Source organism: Orbicella franksi, chromosome 15 (assembly GCF_964199315.1).
Source record: "Orbicella franksi chromosome 15, jaOrbFran1.1, whole genome shotgun sequence".
Lineage (NCBI taxonomy): Eukaryota > Metazoa > Cnidaria > Anthozoa > Scleractinia > Merulinidae > Orbicella > Orbicella franksi.
In genome coordinates, this window is record NC_138159.1 from 8,830,283 (window position 1) to 8,852,929 (window position 22,647).

The 22,647-nt window shown below is 37.5% G+C and overlaps 2 protein-coding genes across 3 annotated transcripts; one reads left to right on the forward strand and one right to left on the reverse strand.

The window, feature by feature from the left end:
* Positions 1-165: 165 nt before the first annotated feature.
* LOC145469489 (EF-hand domain-containing family member B-like) lies at positions 166-7,952 on the forward strand. 2 transcript variants are annotated; one of them, XM_081453229.1, is made up of 14 exons: positions 166-555; positions 806-868; positions 993-1,136; positions 1,573-1,672; positions 1,949-2,029; positions 2,469-2,579; positions 2,994-3,123; positions 3,234-3,540; positions 4,028-4,267; positions 4,381-4,507; positions 5,383-5,444; positions 5,794-5,898; positions 6,074-6,169; positions 7,620-7,952. In XM_081453229.1, exons 1-14 carry the CDS (start codon positions 505-507, stop codon positions 7,692-7,694), a joined length of 1,692 nt encoding a protein of 563 aa, XP_081309355.1. In that variant the 5' UTR covers positions 166-504; the 3' UTR covers positions 7,695-7,952. The 2 variants fall into 2 exon arrangements, with proteins under 2 accessions (XP_081309355.1, XP_081309354.1); XM_081453228.1 differs by having other exon boundaries at positions 167-555; positions 5,383-5,459.
* A 3,063-nt stretch (positions 7,953-11,015) lies between these two features.
* Positions 11,016-21,717, reverse strand: LOC145469492 (gasdermin-E-like). Its single transcript, XM_081453232.1, has 7 exons — positions 20,513-21,717; positions 16,155-16,500; positions 15,039-15,278; positions 14,088-14,206; positions 12,989-13,208; positions 12,286-12,356; positions 11,016-11,653 (listed from the first exon to the last, which is right to left on the reverse strand). The coding sequence occupies exons 1-7, from the start codon at positions 20,705-20,707 to the stop codon at positions 11,432-11,434; spliced, it is 1,413 nt and encodes a 470-aa protein (XP_081309358.1). The 5' UTR covers positions 20,708-21,717; the 3' UTR covers positions 11,016-11,431.
* Between the last annotated feature and the right edge of the window lie 930 nt (positions 21,718-22,647).

Here is a 22,647-nt window from a genome sequence, read left to right on the forward strand (position 1 = left end):
AAAGAATAGATTTCAAACACAATTTAAAAGATGAAAGTATAAAATTCTACAAAAAAATAAAATCAATCGCAAAGACTTGAAAATAAAATATGCAGAGCTCTTTCTCAACAATTAAGCAAAGGTATTACGGTTAATTTCAAAAAAGAAATCACCTTGCTTGTCGTTTCCCGATTATTTCCCTACTTTCAGTTTGGATGAATTTGGTTGGTACCGGAAGTTATTCCGACCGGAAGTAATTTTGATGGAGTACAGGTTTTCTTGGTTGCTAGGAGACAGTGGACGCCAAGAAAAACTATCCGAAAGTTTCATTTACTTCACTTCTCTTAAAAGTTGTTGAGAGAATACAGCTTGCTCCAAAGTTGCGGCTTAAAAACAGTATCTCTAAACTCAGGAGGAAAGAAAGAAAGCTCCTAACCTCGATTACAGGGTCTTGAAAAAGTTTTAAACCTCTCTTCTCAAGAAAACTCATTCAAGACAAGAAGCCGGCTGGGAAACGATCGAGCCATGTTGACAAACGCTGGGAGATTCATAGACAGAAATCCTGGAATTGTTCCGGTAAGAATATCATCTTAAGAGATTTAAGAATCTATGTTGAATTCTCTTACTACAATGGCTTATTTTGCAAATGAAACAACTCAGATCTCCCTACAGGATTCAAAATCCTGCAAAATCATTTGGCCTTCCGCATATGTACATGCACACACGTTCTGCTCAAGCACTGAGATATAGGAGACACTTTTGGAAGCCATTGTAGACCGTATAACAAGGTTCAAACGTTTCAGTTTAACTTTTAATTCCTTCACAGGCGGGAAAGCTTTTCAATGTTAGCGGCGAAACATCCGGAGACTGCTTACAAATACCACAACGGGTAGGTGAAAGCAAAATTATCTTGCTCTCGACAGCTTCGTGACTTGTGATTTACTTTATTAAAGGTAAAAGGCTTGATTACGGTGAGACTTACTCTATTTTTAAATTTATATCTTCCCTTTTAGCCTCTCAAACCAGAGACAGTGCGAAAGTTTCGAGCAACAACGCAACCCCAAGCAGCAAAAGAGAGAGTATTTTATGGCAGAGCGAATGATCCCGACATCGCTTCACGAATCGTTCACGGAGTCAACACGAAATCTTCACTTGTTGTACGTATTTTATTTGAATTCTGGTTTGTAAAATCTTTCTTGTATTATTTCTAGCATTGATCGCTTTGTAAAATCGTTACTAGAAAGTAATTGTTTCAGGTTTTGTTACATCCTGCGACAATGTTTCCAACGGAGTGTTATAGTTAGCGAACTTATTCGTATGCAAATTTTTAACAGCTGTTTACCTCGATTGCCTTTTGTCTTTGCACTGCATAATAAATAGAGACTACTTTTCCGGTGAAATATAACTATATTTTAAATCAAAACAATTTCGAAGTTACAAAATTCAATGATTGTAACATTTCAGCGTTTATAAACTTATTATTGTATATTTTTTCATTTGATCTGTGGCTCCTGCAAGCGTAAACAATGCAAGATAACATTTTTAATGCAATCAATGTGAGACTTATTCTAATTTCTCTGATTTCTATAACAGGCCGGAGATCTTGTGAATCCCACCAGGAAAAGCTTATTCTCTCAAAGGATGCTTGATAAAAAGGAAGGCCTTTATGCAAGCAGGAAGAATGCCCCTTTAGGTAACAAAATTAAATAATTCTTACCACCATTTCATCTCCAGAGACCCAGGGACAATAAATTCAGCAAAAATTGAAGCGCCAAAAGTTTCCTGAGTTTACTTCCTCCCATCCCAACTAACTGCCCCTGGGTTTCCGAGAATGTCACTATTTTCATCATACCCATCATGACTAATTGTAGCTGGATTCTAAGAGCTGGACAATTTATTTAGATCTAAAGAAAACTCAACAAACATTTAAATATAATTATGATATTTTTTGCTCTGATGATCTATATAGGGCGTTGCCACGACCAAAGGCCAGGACTGCCAAATGGTGTGGGACCTACTGATGTCATGTATGGAGTCAAAACTATCAAAGGTAAAAAAAATATTAGTCATCTATATAGTACACATAAACAAGTGCATTCAATCAGTGGTTTGTATTAACAAGCAGAATTTTTTAAGAAATATGACCCAGGTGAATATCTTTCAAGGATCCTTTAGGATCTTCATGAGGATGTTATCAGGGAGTTGCTGTTGAATTTGTTAATTAAATTCAACGACTCTTCAATATTTTGGCTTCGATTTTCTCGGAAACGAAAAGCAAACTGGTGATAAAAACAGCAAGGCATTGTTAAGTAGGTAAACTGAAGGCCATATGCAAAAAATTGGGCACTTTTGACAAAAAAAAAAAATTTTGACCTAGTCACTTAGGAGGGTTTTCCACTAGCATCTTCAATTATAGCAACTGATGCTGTGGGTCTAAATAATAATTGTTAATAATTGTTTGTTCATTTTAAATATCTTTACACATGTAGATGGAAGTGCTGGGGAGATGGTGAATCCAAGTAAGACTGCAGCACAAGTGAACACTGAGTCACTGGAAGGCAAAGAACTTTACAAAGTTAGCCACAATGACTTTGACATGGGTAAGTTTAGAAATGACTATTTATAACTTCATTTCTTTGAAAATACTATGTACCCAGAAGCATCTGTGCCAAGAAGTCTTCCAGATACAGTCTAAATCTCCCGGTCTCCTGTACAGGTCAACAAATCTCCTGGACAATAAGAAGGAAAGCAAATAAAATGTATTTTCAGACACAAATTAATACATTTTCATTTTCAAATTACATTTTGCCAATCTTTGTTGTTTTGGGGGAATTTTTTTATCTGTCATGACACTTTTTTGGGGTTGAATTGGTGGAGCTCTACTATGTAAAACTTACTTCAGGAACAAGAAGGTAAAATTGGCAATCTCTCAGATTTGGCATTTTTAAGGTTGGCATCTCTGCACTGTGTTGTCCATTGCCCAAATAACGTCACACCACTGTTAATCTTCCCAGGTGAAATGGTTGATAGAAAGTACGACTGGAGCAGAATACCCAGAGACAGCAAGTTTGGTGTGGAAACGCCACATAACAACGATGGGATACATGTGAGAAAAACACTCAAGTGGCTTCATGAGACACAACAGTGAGTTACCTTTTTTTAAAAAAAGAAGTATGAAACTTAATTCATTTCCACATCTTAGATAAAATTTGACTTTGAATGAAATTTCAACTACTTTAAATCTCTCCCTACAGGGAAAAGGCAACAAAGATTGTCTCAAAGCGAGTGGATGACTTCCGAGAAAGAACCCAGCCTCAACTCGGCAAAGTACATGATCCCATCAAAGATACACTCAGAGTCACTCCAGATCATACGTTTGGTGTTATGGTCAAACCCGACGAGTATGGCGCAGGGGATTTAATCCACATGCGTGTTCCTGGGAAGTACCTTCGAGGTCGAGACAGAGAGAGGGGAGTGTTAGCTGCTGTGAGGCATCATTTGAAGCAAGCAAATTACCACAATTTCCATGATCTGAGAGCAGCTTTTCAATATTATGACAAGGTAAAGATGGTTTGTTGAAAGGGTGTGGAAAAGACAGGTCACAACTGTAAAAAAGGCATGGAATAATAGAAAGGAGACACCAAAATCCTAAATAAAAATATGACACTCAAGGGAAAATTAATGAATAAAATATTATTCCAAGACTACCAATTTCATGAGCTTCCAAGAATGCCCCTGACTTCCATCATACAACAAAATATACCTTGTACAAAAACATTTGTGGAAATTCTCAAAGGCACTGTATGGACAACCTTGATTGAATGAAATTCACTGATCTTGCAGGATGGGTCACAATTAAGGCATATAAAAGTATGATAAGATAATTCAGCATATTAAGGAGGCAAAATGTGCATAACAGTTTAATAGTCAATGCTCAAGTTGAAAAGCTCTCTTTATTAGATGCTTCTGTTCAGTATTACTTCACTTACAGCTAAATACTTATAGGGACATAATGGCTAATTATTAGATAATGTCACCCAACTTGCAGGATAATTCTGGGAAAATTTCACTTGATGAATTGCGAGAAGTGTGCATCCAGTTCAACCTTCCTGTGGAACCCGAGCTCCTGGAGTCCATGTTTGCTTACTGTGACGTTGATGGTGATGGCCAGATTAACTATGATGAGTTTGCTAACTTCCTTAACTGGAAAGACAAGATGCCGTCAGGAGAAATCAAGGGTGCCGTGACAACTACACAACAGGGTGAAACAACTGAGGGAGAAGTGAAGGTTAGAAAAAAATGTGGCCTCTTGAAGTTGACAAATATTTATAAAAGACCACAGTGACAACAATTCACTTATTAACAGATTTGCTCAGGTGACAAATTCCATTGTTTTTGTAGGAGGAGGGGCAAAAGACAGGCGAGTCAACACCAACAAGACTCCAGAAACAGATTGACCAAGCAGTTGGGGGCTGGAAAACTTCATCATCTCAATTTAATGACGTCACTGGAAAGATCAGAACATCAGGTATTATCTAATGCTTTCTTTTGTAATTAATTCTTGTAGAATGCCATGTAATAGACTGCTGGCAGTCTGTTTTTCTCTCGCATCAAAATTCAGTAGGGGTTATGAGGCGAGACTCTTTAGACTAAAGGGGAATGGGAGGAGACATGGGTACAGCAAGCACGAGAAGAAGAACAGACTGCAGAATATTCTCACGTTTTTTGAGGACATTCACACTTGTCAGAGATAATCTAATTATTAACCAATTACTAAAAGGTAAGGTAAAGTCTGCAAGCTTACGAGCCTAGTGGCCCATCAGGCCGGCACTTATCTCTGGTTTCTGAAGCATGAAGCGACTAGGAGTATTTCTACTCCCCCCTGGATGGGATGCTAGTCCATCCCAGGTTACCCCCAGCATTATTTTGCTGGTACCCACGTATACACCTGGGTGAAGAGAGGCACTGTGAGAGTAAAGTGTCTTGCCCAAGGACACAACACAGTGACCCTGGCCAGGGCTCAAACCCGGACCACTCAATCCAGAGTGTAGTGCGCTAACCATTAACCGCCGTGCCTTTCATTAACCAATTACCTAATGCCCCTTTAAAGCACAGCAGCCACAGAGTGGTGTTTGTACACATATATTTTTAACTGTCAAATACATGTAAAAGCTGAATCATGTGGAAGTACAAATTAAATGTTGTTGCCCTTGCATGAGCTTATACAGCACAGTCCAATGTAGCTTGTCTGCAAACACTATGACAGGTACCTGTTTCAAACAATTTCCTAAAACAAACTACAGCTGCAAGAATTGATAACGTTTGGTAGTATCTTCCAAAGATAATAAATGGGTAGAACAAATGATCATGATTAGCAAACACAATATTTATTTTTAATTTAAGGCTGGAGGGCTTATGGAGTCCCAACGATTAGATCAGATTTACCAGCACCGAATACAAGACGAGTAGGTGATACTAAGGTGAGTACAAATAACTTACTTCAGTGCCAAATAATTATACTGCAACAATAAAAAATTTACTTAAAATAGTCGACTATTTGAAGGTCATGGCTTGTCTGTTACTTTAAAAAATGATCTGTGAGCAGCATTCAGAAGGCACAAAAGGTACATCAATGACACAAACCCAGTCAGTGATCAGACTTGGGGTCCAACCCAACCATAATGTCATGATGCCTGTCATATTAAGTTCACCAATCAATACAAACTATAAGTAATCAACAATAATTATTAATCAAAATTATTTCGTTATTTTTTTATTTATTTAATATTCAGTATTGTAACCATTTGTTTACAGAACTATGGTGATGAATCTGATGCCTATGGCTTGATTAACCCATCAATTTACAGTAACCGTGGAGTCTACGAGAAGGACTTCTTTCAACCCAGAGATCAGTATGAGGTTTGTATACATCAAAACACACTTGTATAAAAGATTAAAGCACTGCATGATTCCTTTCTTTAAGTAAATTAATAAAAATTACTATTTATTAACACCAGTAAACATTTACTCTTTAAAGGTATTCTATTTAGAAGTGGTTTAATTCATCACAGTCATTACTTGCATTGATATACAGATAAGAAGAATCTTTGATGGAATTGGAGTTGAGATGACAACCAATGCATTTGAAAAGATTTGGGAACAAGCGAGCACACAGCACCCTAACGGAATGGTAATAAGACTATAATCAGTTCTTGTTTGAATTTTTACTGACTAATCACATTAAGTTAATAAAGATGGTGAATTTTAAGCTCGGTAGTGAAATGTGAAGGTGAATTAATCAACATGACTTGAGCGTGGGACAAAGAAAAATTCTGAGTCCCCGACAGGAATCGAACCCATGACCTCCCGAACACCGGGCGGGCGCTCTATCCACTGAGCTACGAGAACTCATGGAGAGCAAGGTCATTTAACTGAGTTCATATATGACAGGTGTCCTGCATACTGCTAGGATCAACGCTATCGAATTCATCGAGGGTAGTGATAAGTTAATAAAGATGGTGAATTTAAGCTCGGTAGTGAAATGTGAAGGTGAATTAATCAACATGACTCGAGCGTGGGACAAAGAAAAATTCTGAGTCCCCGACAGGAATCGAACCCACTACTCTCGATGAATACGATAGCGTTGATCCTAGCAGTATGCAGGACACCTGTCATATATGAACTCAGTTAAATGACCTTGCTCTCCATGAGTTCTCGTAGCTCAGTGGATAGAGCGCCCACCCGGTGTTCGGGAGGTCATGGGTTTGATTCCTGTCAGGGACTCAGAATTTTTCTTTGTCCCACGCTCGAGTCATGTTGATTAATTCACCTTCACATAATCACATTAACCTGTTGAAATTAAAAATAATTGATTTAGGCCATGACATTATTATTAGTGACTTTGGGAAATAGAAGGTGCAAATTAAGGTAATTTCACTTGACTATAAATTTTGACCATACTGGTAGCTAAATTTGACCACAGCAGTTTCTTTCTTTCTGTTTCACCCCACAATCAAAAGCGAATAATCTAATTGTTTTAGTATAAATCTACTAGTCGTTCAAATCTTGATCTAAATCCTCTTCCCAGACACTTTGAAAATGGCACAAAGGGGCCATCATTTTGTTAACAAGGGCACACTGCCACGCTACTGCTATCTATCACAGAATAGATAGCTAGTGAGTATCGTAGCCAATCAGAGAACTGCATTCATGATAGAATGCTAATGCCTAGTAGCTTTATACTAAAACTCGATAGAAACACAGTATGTTTTCTTTTCTTAAATGATAATAAAATTGGTCTTAGTGTACAATGTGTGCTCCAGTTGATTATAAAAGGCTACCTAAACATAGTTATGGCACATTAATGTATGTTGTTTGCTTTGTAGAATGAATCAAATGGAAAATAATGTTCATAAACATAATAAACAGAAAGACATTTCAGGAGGGTTCAAAAGTTTTGTTATTGTACACCCAAGGCACAAAGATGGGTTATTGACCACGCACGAGGTCAAGAAGGCTGTACATGCATAAAGGCCAAGTTCTTTTTTTGCATGTTCATAGACCAAGACAGGTTTACATACTTTAGGTATATTTACTATACACAATAACAAAAGTATGACAGGCTTCATTTTTCTCTGTAGGTCAGTGTGGAGTCATTCAGAGGAGTCATGGATGAAGTGACTGCACAGAAACTTGCTGAAACCCAAGTGTCGTAAAAACAAGAATGCAAATCAGTGATTATTTCTTTTCGAATAATGCCAAGACACAAATAGCTAAATATTTTTTAACAACTCAGATTTTATTTCAGAGTTCAAGCTTGATTCTGAGTACAATGTAAAACATAGTTTTCATAGCACAGCATTTTGAAACAATTTTAAGTCTCTGTCTAATACATTTGGTGTCTCTTTACATTTGTTAAATTTAACTATTAATTGTATGAAATAAGAAATTAAAACTAATTATGATATATAACAACCTACATGGAGTATTTTGTAAATAAACAAATGTTTGAGACTTAAAAATAAATCGATCAATAAAAAGTTGGTTAAAAGAAGTTGGTTAAAAACAACTCTTCAGTTTTGTTTAATGCCTACATAACGATCTTAATACATAAAATATGTTAGCATGCACGCAATTGCTCTTAACATGTCATGTGACTGAATGTGCCCAAGCTAAATTAAAACTGGGGAATGTCTCAGTGATATTCCCCAATTTTCAACGCTGTGCGTGTTGCGCAAAATATTTGAAGGATAATTAACACAAAACCCTCCATTTTGGTGCAAAAATATGCATGGATATTTGTCCTTGGACATAATCTGTTCCTCAAAGCTCACTGTTTTCCTGAGCATCGCTCTCGGAAAACTTCACTTCTTGGAACATGATGTCTGCGGACAAATATCTGGGCATATTTTTGCGCTAAATGGAGGCTATTGTTTATTTGTTAAAAGCACTGTTTTCATAATTTGTATATTGAACACATCCTATGACAATGGGTGTTTCTAATTCCCATAAACGAAGAACCACTGGACTAAAACAAAGACCCCTGGATTAATAGGAAGACCAACTGAACGTTGCTCGATTCAGTGAAGTTTACCATAACATTTTTACGTAACTTGGAATGTTGATGCTGCTCACAAACACACCTTTGAACTGAGCACTCTAATGACCATGATGAAAATCCGGTCTACCTTTGTGTTAATAATGCTAACTGTTTTGACACATCACTGACTTTCCTTGTGAGACTGAATATCGATTCAGAGTCATTCAGTTTGTGCTGAAGATGCGCTTGGTTCTCTATTGGTCTTTATATAATTATAACAAGTCAAATTATTATTCTTACTTATGATACACTGGAGGATAGACATATAGATGACATCATAAGCATTTCTCTTTTGTTACTTTATTGTATAAATTAAATAAAAAGATTCCATGTTGTTGTGTGTCTGTTCAGTAAAAGATCACAGATGATGTCAAAATGTGGTAAGAACAAAAACATTCTGTGATTTATTACTGAGCAATCGCACAGCACCATGGAATCTATTTGTTTGTTAGATCAGAGAGTCTTTGCTTTGGTCCATGGCTCTTCATTGTGGCTTACAGGTCTTTGCTTTGCTCCACTACTGGGTCTTTGTTTTCGAAACACCCTCTAACTATATTTTGTACTTGATGCCAAGATGAGTATCAACTTATGAAACAATGTATATGTACTGTAACAATTAATTATTATTATTTCAACACCTTTTTAATTAATTCTTATTATTTTATGCAGTTCACTTGGTCTCCAAGAGATCATTTAACATAAAATTCACTGTGTGTATATAACTGGGCACCTTCACATTGATATCGATAAGAGAACTCGTTAATAATAATTAGTTGATCGCTCTTGACGAGAAGATCATAAGAAAAGCTTACATGTCCTGTTGAGTTAAAAGCTCTGGTATTGATAGTAATCAAGTATGTCACATTAAAAGAATTTGACTCTGTATGTAAGTAATGCAAAATTTTATTAGCTGAAGAAATTCAGCTCCAATAAAATAAACCACACTTGGAATACAGGAAGGGGACAAAAACAGTTGTTTTAGTTAAATATAAATAATTTTTTTAGGCTACACTGTATGAGACAAGTGTGGGGTCCTTGGGAACCTTACAGGACAACCATAAATCAATGTATTTTACTCACGATTTCACACTGTTAGTACCCTACTAAATATATTTAGCCACTAGGGTATCTAAAAGATAGTAATGCTGTGGCACATTCTGTTGATAGTGACATATTTAACGCCGTGATTCATCTATCTGCGCGTTTCAAGACTTAAATTAACTGTTATTTCTCAAAGTAGTGTCAAATCGTGGTGTCACAATCTGTCCTTGTATGCATCAACTTCATGCATGATGACGCATCGATGGCGAGGTGTGACAAAGGATCGAGACAAAAAAGCACATTGTGATCTGAAGTATGTTTGGACATAAAACGATACACATCAGCATCCCCTTTACCAGATCGCGAAAATCGAAAGATGTGGAAATTGTAGGAGCAGAAATCTAACTTATAAATTCTGTACTGGTACGCATTAAATATCTCTAGAACTTGACAGACTGTGTCGAGAACGTGTCCATCACGATGTGTGAAAATGCCCAAGCTTTAGCTTAAATTTGTGTTTCGATGAAAAGGAATAGATTGCAGCATATATGAAATCAGCGTGTTCCACGGTTTTCGTTTGTTTTAATTATTCTACAGGCTTTAGTAACGACGATTTCTCTTCATTTAAGAATTCGACAAAGGAGGCGAGACTGCTAAGAAATGACATACTAAGATTAAGATGTCACAATTAATCGTCCAGATTTACAAACTTTCACATACTACATAGCAAGAGTTGTAAAAGTCAAGCACGATCCCCTTCACATCACTTTACAGGTAAATCAGAGCAAACTTTCTCAGTGGAATCCACGTGAAAACGGACGACGGCTCGACGAGTATGACATCCTTGTGTTGTTCGAGGTGCAATGCACTCTGGTAAAAGTAGCGCAGTGCAGTCTGGTTAACTGCAATGCATTCTGGTAAAAAGTGATGAATTCTAGAATTCGTACCCCCTTCTATATATTCTTCTTAAATCCTGATTATGTTGCTGCTTGCTCGCTATGCTCGCTCCGCAGCAACTAGCATTTTCTGGTATCCATAACTTAATATTTCCTCTCTTTCCCTTCTGCTCATGGAGATTCCAATTTTGTAAGCAAATTATCATGGTCATTCACTTTAAATTAAATTAAAATCCTTCAAGGCAATGCACCTCAACACAAAGTGGTAATTCATTCATAATATTTCTCTAATGTCACGTAAAGTGAAAATGTATGTATATAGCACCTTAATTTATGTCCTCTGTTGTCTCCTTTGGTATATAAATATGCCAAGCTGCACATGTTTCCATATTTTGGCTAAGCTATTAATGAAACCACTAATTGAATGTCTTGTGTCAAACAAATTACAAACCGAAAGCAAGATAAAAATGTTCCTTTCCCCCCCACCCTGCACCCCCCAAAAATTCATGATTATAATCTTAAACCCAGAAATAGAATGTGTTAAGCAATAACATATTTCCTTAATAAAAAATATTAATTTAAAAAACTCTCTAACGATATAAACAAAGCAAAATAGAAGTGTTTTCACACAATTGTAGGAGTGCTCGATAGTCATGCAGAGCAAGATAAATTGAAGATACAGTACAGTCATGTAGAAACTAGTTACATGTACTCGAGTTTCACCCTTGAAGCAATCATTAGACTATGCCCTAATAGCAGCACGCGGTTGAAACAAAATTTAAACTAACTCATAGAGGGCGGGTGGAGTGATCTTGTTTCTGATTGGCTGCATAGAACTTGTTCTTGTGGTGCATTTATGGGATTTTACATCAATTCATATACAGGAGTACAAATAAAATTTAATAAAGTTAACAAATTATTCACTACACAAAACAAATACCGCAACATAAGTATCCTCAAGAGAGATGCGTTCTGAGTCCCACGTTAACTGTAACAGTTTATTGTTCCCTTCTGTTATCACCTGGTCAAAACCTAATGACATAAGCAAATTCTTGGCAGGGTTTGCAGAATGCATCCACACTCTCTGAAGCAGTGGGTCGTCAACTGATGTGTCCTTACCGTACATAACATTCTTGAGCTGAAAAAAGAAGAAGATACATAACTGTAAATCCTTGAATTACTGCCCAGGGCCCCGATTAAAATTTAGGATAAAGTGGGGGGTGGGTGGGGGATGGATGGCACTTATTCAAGGGAGATGCTTATTCAAAAGTAATATTCAATTATTATTTAACAAATTTAGAAGCCTCGACTGTTGTAAAGAAAGCAGGAAGTGGGAGAGCAAGAAAGAAATGTAGGGGGAAACACGAGATGAAGTTGAGTGTTTCTCCCTACTTCTTGAGTGCTCTACCACTTCCTAAGTTATTATAACTTTATTATAATACTGTATAACATAATTTTGCTTTTAAACACCAATGTAATCTGAGTATTAAGTATTCAAAGTTATCCAAAGAGTACTTCTCAAAGTCTTCTTTTATAAGATACAATTTAGAAGACATTTAAAAACTGGTATCTTCTATCTAATGATGTATTGAAGAATTGTAATTGCTGCCTCAAAAAAAGGGGAAGGGAGGAGCTTACTCAAGAGGCCAGAATGCATGTTTTCTAAATTTCAAGTGTCTTCAAATTCTTGTTTCAGGTAAATAGTATGTGGACTGGATAGATCTTAGGCTTTTTATTTGTTAAATTTCCAACAACATGTTATTAACGTACCAGATACAGTAGTGGTTCCAGGTATTCTGAAGTCACTTCTTTTAATGCAAGGCATTGAGGAGCTGATAACTCTATGTATTCAAAAATAACCTTCTTCAGTATATATACTTAGTGTTGGAAATTAGTGCTTGCCTTTTCACCCATGTGAGTCAAAATCGGCCCGTGATCTTAAGGAGGCCTCACATGAATAACCGGTTCCAGAGATTGGAGCTGGGGTATCTTTCTGAGCGAGTGAAAATTACACAAGGTGAGTACATTTTGAGAGATTCTCGCCCAAACGGCAAGTGCTGTCAAAATTTAGTTCCCAACACTGTATACTAAAGATTTTAAATCCTCCCTTAAAGGAAAAAGCTCCATAATTAACTCATGGTAAACCGCATAGTCTTGATGGCTGATTTAGTGAAAGAATTTCTTGAACTTTCAAAACCTAAAAAAAGTTGAGGTTACCCCAAATTTACCACGTTTTAGTCAAGACATCCCTCCTGACTGGATTTCCAGTGTCCTTGACCCCCTTCTCATTAGAATTTTTAGCATACTATGCATCAGGGGTGCATGGATTTTTCTGGAATAACCCCATCAGATTGGCTGATATTTGTTATTTCGCCCTCCCAGCCATCCCAGTCATGAAATAAGTTACATATACATAAAAAAAATATTTAATTTTACATGCCCTTATGAAGGGTCAATCTTATTTAGAACTCACCAACTAGAGCTTCAGTGAGAGCAGTACAACAGTGTAACAAACCATCTGCACTGCCCTGAGGAAAAGTTATGTTGCCATCTCCAGACTCATCCATGTTGAATCCTAACAGAAGAAACAGTTCCTTGCAGTTTTCATACGCAGCTCCTGCTTTGGTCTTGAGTTCTTTGAGTTCAAATTGCTTGGGATTTTTCTTTTCAGCAGAAGACAGTCCTTTCTCTAGCTGTTTTATAATAAACGATTAAAAAATAGTTTGAGGAGTAACTACATCAAGTTGTGTTATGAAACGACACTAACTAAGAGACAAAAAACAATGTTCTCAAGTCAAAGGTAGACCCCTTACTTATCCCCAGCTCACTCTCTATTAGTAATTTCCCTGCTGGCACGAAAAATGTAGAGCAGAAAAACGCCTGTCACATATGAACTCAGTTAAATGACCTTACTCTCCAGGAGTTCTCGTAACTCAGTGGATAGAGCAACCACCCGGTGTTCGGGAGGTCATGGGTTTGATTCCTGTAAGGGACTCAAATTTTGTTTTGTCTCATGCTCATATGATGTTGATCAACTCCCTTTTCACAAAAATAAACTAGACTACTTATCTTTAGCCATCTTAACTACAATCATTGCTTGAGTCCATGTGTGGGAGGTGTGGTGGCCTCATGGTTAGTGCGCTCGACTACAGATCAAGTGGTCCAGGTGCGAGCCCTGACTGAAGGCATTGTGTTGTGTTCTTAGGAAAAACACTTTTCCCTCACAGTGCCTCTCTCCACCCAGGTGTATAAATGGGTACTGGCAAAATCAATGCTGGGGGTAACCCTGCTATGGACTAGCATCCCATCCAGAAAGGAATATAAATACTCCCAGTCAATGTATGCTTCATAGAAACCAGACATAAGCACCAGCCTGATGGGCCACTTGGCTCATATGTAAACTTTATGTTTTTACCTTTCCCTAAATGAATAACTTTATGATACCCCTAAGTAAGCCTGTGCTACTTGGCAGGAAGAGGATTAAGTATTTTAAGTAAGAAAGTTTTGTTGAAACCATGTGAAACAACATAATACACTGATAACAGAAGAACAGCACTTCACAGTCAACATACCAAGTCTCTCAGGGGTGCAACTGCTGCTGGGCAGGAAAGGATCTTCCTATAGAGATCATAAATCTTGGAACAGAGTGGAGACTTGAGAAGGCCATCAAAGACAGCTTTCAGGGCTTTATCTGAAAACAAATCAGACAAAAAGATAATTAAATACGGGTATGTCACTACTGAGTCCAATTATTGACAGCTTAAATTAAAGTTGAACATTGCATTTAAATTTTCGGTGATACTAGCTGTGGAAAGAGATACATCTTGCTGTGTGCTTGCTCGATGCTCAGTCTTCCAATAATTATTGAGATAAAAAGGAGATGAAAAAAATTTAAAATACACAGAGGTTAGCAAAGAGATCCTTGTAGTCTCTACAGTCAGTTAATCCACTCCTTATCAAGGGAAAATAATAACCTCTTACAAACTTAAGGTGAGGGCCATACTGGAGAATATTGGCCTGAGGTCATGGCAGTATGGACCTTTCTACGTTGGGTCCAAAAATGACCCAGGGCCAATGTTCCCCAGCACAGCTCAAGCAAGTTAGGTTAGTCAGTAGTTTATTATATGCAGGTAGCATTTCGGCCTGACATTTGACAAAAAAAAAAACTTATGACCATTTCCATGGAGACAGTCCGTATGACCAAATCCCGACCAAGAAAGAACAAATAAGAATGCTCAGATTTACCTCAAGACGAGCTTGACATACATGGATAATAATAATGCATTGACTTTTCCCAAAAGTTGGTTAACAGAAAAATTCCTCTTTTTACATCAAGTAAATTTGCCCTATTAGTAAAAAGAAAAAGTAATAGTGACCAGTGGAGCCCCCCTTAACCCCTCATTCCCAGATGATATCATTCTTCAATCCCTCCTCCCCCACCCTTACAGATAGAAATGAGTTTGTATGAAGAGGTCTTGATCTCTTAAAATTATTATTGTTACTCTAGAGACAAAGCTGTTTACCATTCTGACCATCTGGTTTGTCAAACACGCAACACTCCCTAGTGCTCATTCCTCCTCCGTCTGTGGCATCAGCTAGGACCAACTCAAATGTTCCCATGGCTGAGTCAAATGTTATTTCATTGCAAGCATATCCAAGTATGGTGTTATTGGGCAGTTCAAATGAGCGATGGTGTGCCACTTGTACAGATCCAGACAAGTTGATGGTGAATGTAGGTTTACCAGCATTAAGGGAAGCATCGCCTGGCCAGGTTAATTACACAGGAACACAAAAATTATCTCAAATTGATTATTGCTTCCAATACAATTATCTTTATTAACTTGCGGAAATTTAATCTGAAATCGAAACAGTTTTCCTGGCTAGGTTAACCATCCTCTTTATGCACTATTAATAATTATTATTATAAAGCGTTCTATCACGAATGCCATCTCTGATTGGCTACACTACTATCTATTCTGTAATAGATAGTGAGTAGCGTTGCAGCGTTTGCTTGTTGACAAAATGACAGCCACTTCTTGGCGTTTTCCAAGTGTCTCAGTGAAGAGGATTTACATAAAGTTTTCAACAACTAGTAGATTTATACTAAAACAATTAGATTATTCGCTCTTGATTTCTATGCGTGATAGCTGACTCAGGCTGTGCCCTTGTCAACTATCACACAATAAAAATCTTGAGCTCACAATCTAATTGTTTATTACAAAATAACTGTCTCACAAGGAAAGCCACTCTCAATGACATAAACACGACACACATGTACATGTTAGTACAGGTTAGCAGTGAATGCATCAATTTTTTTTTTCATTCGCATAGGAACTGTTGCTGGTATACAAAATATCCTTGCTCTAAAGATTCAAATTAAAAGAATAAAACGTTTGTTGCTACGTTGATATCACATCTGTTACGTTTGTAACATCTGCAAAATTAAATTGTATAAATTTTGCAAAAGCTTGTGCAAATGCAGGACAGTACAATTTGTATGGTCAATAAAGTTGCTTTGACAGCTAAAGATCACACAATTTTGACAACTTCCAAAACATCACTTGTAACCATATAAAATACAATTATAATTTGAGCATAACAACCACATTCATGAAATTTCCTGTAAATATGACACACACCTTGTCCACTGGAATCTGAATCAAGCTCTGAATCTCCATGTGTTGCGACTGTTTCATAAATCACACATAAACTTCTCCTCGGCTTGGAGAGTATATACTGGACATATTCATGGTCCAAATTCAAAGTTATGTCTGCTAGTGCGTCATTTAAATTACCCCAATGTACTTGCTTTTTGATCACATCTCCGACATCCATGCTTATAGTAAATGAATCTATAGCCGATACATCTATTCCAAATTCTGTGGCAATCTTTGCTCCTAGCTTGCCGCTGACATGGAACTTTGGCTCGTTCTTGTAGTTTGCAATAAAAACGGATTTTTTAATTTGGCCACTAATGTCAACGGGCTAAAAGAGAGAGAAGACATAAAGAGAGTGAGTATAAAGTGCTGCCTAGGTGATTACATTGAAATAACCTGGGTGTTTTAAAAATCAAAATGGCAAATTGACATAATGGCACAAAGGTTAACCTTAAGATGGCTCCATAGGGTAATCATTTATGGTGTTGCACGCTTTTACACCCAGTCCTCTCAAACTTATTACATGTAATAACCAATGATTAAATAGTGTTTTGCTATCATCTTTGTTAAAATTTTGGGCCGTAGTCTTGAATTTCATGTATAAATGGCTTTATTTGTGATTTTCTTAAATTCCTTTGGGTGAAATCTTCCAAAATTTCTACAGCACATAGCTTCTAGCGGGATACAAATTTTAAACACGGAAAAAGTAGGGTTTTTAAAGGCAGTTTTTTCGATTTTTTCAAATTTTTATCTCTAACTGCCGCAAAAAAACTTGATCTTATAGATTTCCCTGAAAAACAAGCTCCAACTAGAGCAAAATATCTACTACCAATCTGTCAAATTTTATGGAATTTCACCAAAAGAAACGCAAGAAAATTCAGTGTCAGTTTTACTTTTTTTTGCTCATGTTGACATCATAACTATATTGAAAAACTTTGACGTTTTCTTTCAAGGTTGAACAGATTACTGGAGCTTCCGTTCTCAGCGCGTGTGTGATTGTAAAACTATAGGGTGCCACCTTAATAACACTCCAGTTAGCACAAAATGCCAGTTTTCAAGTGATGTCATCATTTTCCAAAATTGAAAATTACTACTCCTACTGAAAATTTAGTTTCCTCAAATGTACACGTAAGACTCTCTAATAACTTGGCATTTCACGACGTTTAAGCTCAACAGCATTCTTCATTTTGTAACAGAGCATGTTTGAATTTCTAAGTTTATGTGTTGCATGACATCAAATGGCGGCCTGAGAAGCGGCTCTTGCATAGGTTGAAAGATGAGTCATCATGTAAGTTTTTGCTTTACTGAACAGTTCTTGCTCTAGAAGAAGTATTAATTTCAATGTGTCAGAGCTCTAGAGTAATAACTTTTCATTTAAATAGCAAAACTCAATGAAAGATGTTTCTGTTACTTTAACGCCGCCAAGTTTGTGTCCCTCCAAGGGACACTAACATGGTCACAGTCTCCATACAAAGCTCTGTAAATTTGGGTGAAACACTTCTCCAAATAACACGTGAATGAAAAACCGTACAGACCTCAATCTTGGTGAGGTTGTTTATATAACAATCATCTATCATATCCCAGATTGTTGAGTTAATTTATTGAATGGTTACGATTATTACTTTTGATGGTGTGACACCGCAAACCAGCAATAGGACTCAGGTTAGTCTAAATATATCACTGACTTGACAGTCAGATGGAGTCTTCATCTCATTAAGTACCCCTTCTCCTCCTTCAGGCCAGTTCTCCCACCCTATCATGGACAAGGTGGAGATTACTGAAGAAAAGACAGAGAATTTGAGACAGCTATAGGGGACTGGGAATGACTGGCATTTATCTGTTCCCTTGGGTACAGGTGAAGGGTGGGGCTTTGTACTGAGCTGGCCATTGGAAATTGAGATAGTTCCAGTCTTTCAAAATAGGATTTGGGGCATTTTTGAGGTGTGACACTTTCTAAAAATTACCCCGACAGGAATAACTTAGCGAGTGTAAAAGCTGCCCAAACACTGAAAATTAAATCTAGTTTATGTACATATTTAGTATTTAACAATTATTCGCCAAAGGTGAAGTAAACATTGGTGAATATTCACCTCGACTTCGTCTCATTGAATATTCACCAATGTTCACTGAGCCTGAGGGGAATAATTGTTTTAGTATAATTTTCAGAGGTGAATATCAAGGACTACAAAATAACAGACTAAAACATAAAAACACAGACACAATTGTTCGTGTGCATACACGTATGCAGCCATAGTTTTAATAATAAGCTTACATGTACATCAATTGTGAATCAGTTTTACTCATCAAGTTTGGCAGTAAAACAAATGAGCGAAACACTACGAAAAATAAGTTCATCTGGTACCTTTGTTTTATCATTGTTGACTTTATTCACAGTTGTCATCATTGCCTAAAAATGAGTAGCTTTAGTTTGAAGAAAATTATATTTTGATCAGTTGATCTGACCTGCTGGTGATCGATGCAACCACTGCGTTTACCATTCTTAAAAGCCTTGAATACGAGTTCTTGCAAAGAGTTTTGGTCTAAGTGCGACAGCAGTCATTTTGAAAATTTTCCATCTTTTCAAATATCCTGTACTTGGAGTGATGTCTTTCGAATAAATGAAAACTTCATTCAGCAACTGTCTGCCATGTTTACTTGCTGAGACGGCAAAGATGGCAAGCTTAGTAACCAAGCTCTAGCAGGGTGAATATAGCGTCATATGATGTGCTTTTCGACCAATCAGAATGTCCAATTCTTATATTCACCTCTGGAAATTGTACTAAATTTTAATATCATAATGCGCTTTTGATCATTGCATGTTAAAAAGCGCAATATAAATTAATAAATTATCATCATCATCATTACTGAAGCTTGTACAAATTATTTACCAGTAGTGATAAATGGCAAAATACTAAGCTTATGGACAGACCATTAGAAAAATGATGAGGGTGGTGGTGGCAAAAAAGCAAAAAAAAAACATTTCATACAAGGGACGGTGACTGAAAAAAAAAATTGTGCAAAGGAGAAGTGAAGAAAAAAAACTTCCTGCAGAGTGAATTGGAGTCTCAGGCTTACAAATTGTACTCGCCTGAAGGGCACCTTGGCAGCCACTTTATATTACAGTTTTAATTTCTTGGTCCTGGTGTAATCCCCATTCACCTGGTTTTCTCTACAAATACTAGCAAGACGGACATTTTTCTCTTTCAAGGCTGATACATTTTGTGCGCAGCAACCTCACCATGGACACTGCTAGCCAAACATCCTTGCAGAAAAACCCTTATGGATAACCATGGCTTAAAAGTGATAAAAGCCTCGACATATATATAGCAGTGATTTCACAACTGACATGTATAAATGACGATTGTGGACACAAATGTGCATACCCATGGCGAACTGTAACACTTCCCCTAAGATGACCGCTAAGATCAACGTTGGACAAACGTCGTAAAAGACAATCATGGAGGTGTCAACACAACTGATGTGTTTAGTATGGGCTGTTTCAATCTAAATGACACATTATCATTTAAGTCCAATAAATACATTAAATTTATCGGCTGAAAATCATGGAAAACGCACCAATAACGCTTAACTTTTGCAAAATTTTCTGAGGGGGGACATACTCCCAGACCCTCCTGGCAGAATAGGTCCTTTGGCCCCATATCATGGTTACTGGACAACCACTCACAGAATCCTGGCTAAACCTTGATTCACTGCATGCCAAGAATGAATTTTGTTGAAAGCGGAGGGAATAAATAAAATTGTTATTTCCCTAGACATCAAACAAAAAATGCAAAGCAACCCCATCAGTTGGGCAATAGCTGCTTCTAAATGTGTCTGTTACTTGGTTATGTTTCCTACTGAGTATAATTTTGACAGTAAAGCAAAACGACTGTGTGAAAGATTAAAAAAATATTTGTTTGAAGCCTGTTCCAGGCAATCAAATTGTGGCGAGTGACGATTAAGATTGCGACAGTAGAATATCTCCCCATCCCCAACAAAAAAAAATTGTGCAGGGGACTTGACACCGAAAAAAATCTTGCAGAGGCAGTGGACGTGAAAAAAAATTCCTGCAAGCTGAAAAAGTCCCCCTTCTCCGCCACACACCATCACTTTTCTAATGGTCCGTCCCTTATGGGCAGAGCGTAGCCAAACAAGGGAAATAACTTAATAAGTGACAAGCCTATTCATGTAGAAACGCCACGATCTCCCCAAGCTCAACCGAAATTGCAAGGAATGGCCTGGAGTTTCTGTGAAGCTTAGATTGCCACTTTTAATGCGAAAACCTTTAGCGATTTTCCTTCACTGCAAGCTTAATTAAGCTTAAATTTCCTTCGGCTTACCTTTGTCAAAAGCTCGTTCAAGGAGAAAGGAGTTGTTTTATATTTGTCTGACTTCCAGAGCCAACGACTCCTCTTCTTCGTCACAACACAAAGAATATCACAACGCGCAGAAGTGTTTAAATCAAGAACAGGAAAAAGCGTAGATCGCCCTGTATCTTTTACAAACTGTTTCGCACAAGCTTCGAACAACGCCATCTTGAAGGGTCTTGAAGCTTGTCAAAACAAAGATTACCCACAAGAGCATTCTGGGTAATGTCTACGGCGTTTAAAAAGCGGGAAAATTTCGGGATGACCCGCGGATCTGCCAGTGAAGTTTTTCAACATACCTCCCAACTCAAATGCCTTTTACGATTGGAGGAGAACGTGACACGTGTCGTGGGTCAAAACTCACCAATTCCCTAGGGCGAACAAAACTCACGAACTCCCTAAGGAAACAACAACTTGAACCTTCGACTCGCACGTGATAAGGTCGTTCTCCTTAAAATCGCGGCAAATTTGTGAGCCGGCCGGAGTCAAGCAAACAATTTCCTTGCATTTTTGGTTTGTTTGTTTGTTTTGTTTTCTATTTTTTGAGTTGGGAGGTATAACAAAACACTTTATGACTGGTACCGCGAGAAACAGTGAGTTTTGTTTCCCCTCGACCTCAATGTTCCCCTCGGATTCGCCTCGGGGAACATTGAGGGTCTCCAGGAAACAAAACTCACTGTTTCCTTCGGGGCCAGTCATTAAGTGCTTATTCTTCCATGAACAATTTTCAGTTAAAACTGACAAAAATAACATTACCAAAGAACTACCTTATTGTATCCCTGATCATCCTGCTACATCGGACTGAAGAGAGCGAAGAGAGCCGGTTGGCTCATAGGTGCCATTTAGCATGAAACAAGTGTAACTCGACGTTTGAATCAAAGTCGCGCCAAAGTCGAGTAGCGTGACTGAGCCTGTCGTGTTACCCGACTCTAGCCCGACGTTGATTCAAACGTTGAACTACAGTCTTGCTGAAGTCTAACTTATAGGAGAATCTTTGTTTACACCATTTGTCTCATTAGCACAAATGATTCACTCTGATCAAGCTACAGAAATATCAGTCCTAGAACAGGATATTGACAGGGCATTGCACGGTGAGCTATTCCATCATCGGAATTTGACCTTTTGAAAGCCAACATATGACTTAATTTTAAACCCAAAGAGCTAAATTTTACTAGTAAGTGTTAATGTAATTTTTGCACAGAAGTCAGTGGCGGATCTAGGGGAGGGCCCCCCTCCCCCCCTTCTATTTTGGGTAAAAACAAAAATTGCAGAAGGAAGAAAAGACGCAGGGCAAGAAAAAAACCTGTCAAACTACCCAACCCCCACCCACCCACTCCCACCCTTAGCTCAAGGTCTAGATCCGCCACTAATGTCAATGTATTTTTCAATGTCAATGTTGTTTTCACATATCGAGAACATAGCGTAATTTTTGTCATTCTCGCTATATTGAAAGAATCACATAACAGTGTGTTTGTCTGATCACCGAAACAAAAGCTAGCTACAGATAGCTAGAGATGCCTTGGCAGCTCTCGTCTAAGCTTCAATAATACTTGTCCACTACACAGCTATCAATTTTATGTTCAACGAATACAAAAATAATAACAGCTCAATTCTATGCCTTTTCAACTTCTTCAAATAAGAAAGTAAATTCCTTAGTGAACGATATGCTGTTACTCCCGGAATGGTGATTTCAAAACTGAGTTATTGTCTCCATCGCAGGGAAATATATAAGGAGTTATGAAGGCGAATTCAGTGCCAGTTCTATTTTCGTCTCAGTAACTGATCAATTCTAAACTGGAAAGTGGATTTTTCAGGTAACCAATAGTGATACCTTATCGTTCGTTACACGCTGACAACCAATTATTAAACAACAGAAGATTTGCTATCCCCAAATAGGCTTTTAAAGAGAAACCTATTGTTACCACTGCGTGCAGAAGAAAGTATTTGTATCAAGAGGACAACTTCATGCCAGTTTACTTTACTTTTAAGAACCAAACATTCACGTAATGAAAGTGGTTTTTTTATCATCATGGGTAACCAATAGTGATACCTTATTGTGGGAAGATTTAATTGTTAAGCATTTGACGAACACAGAAGCTTAATTAAAA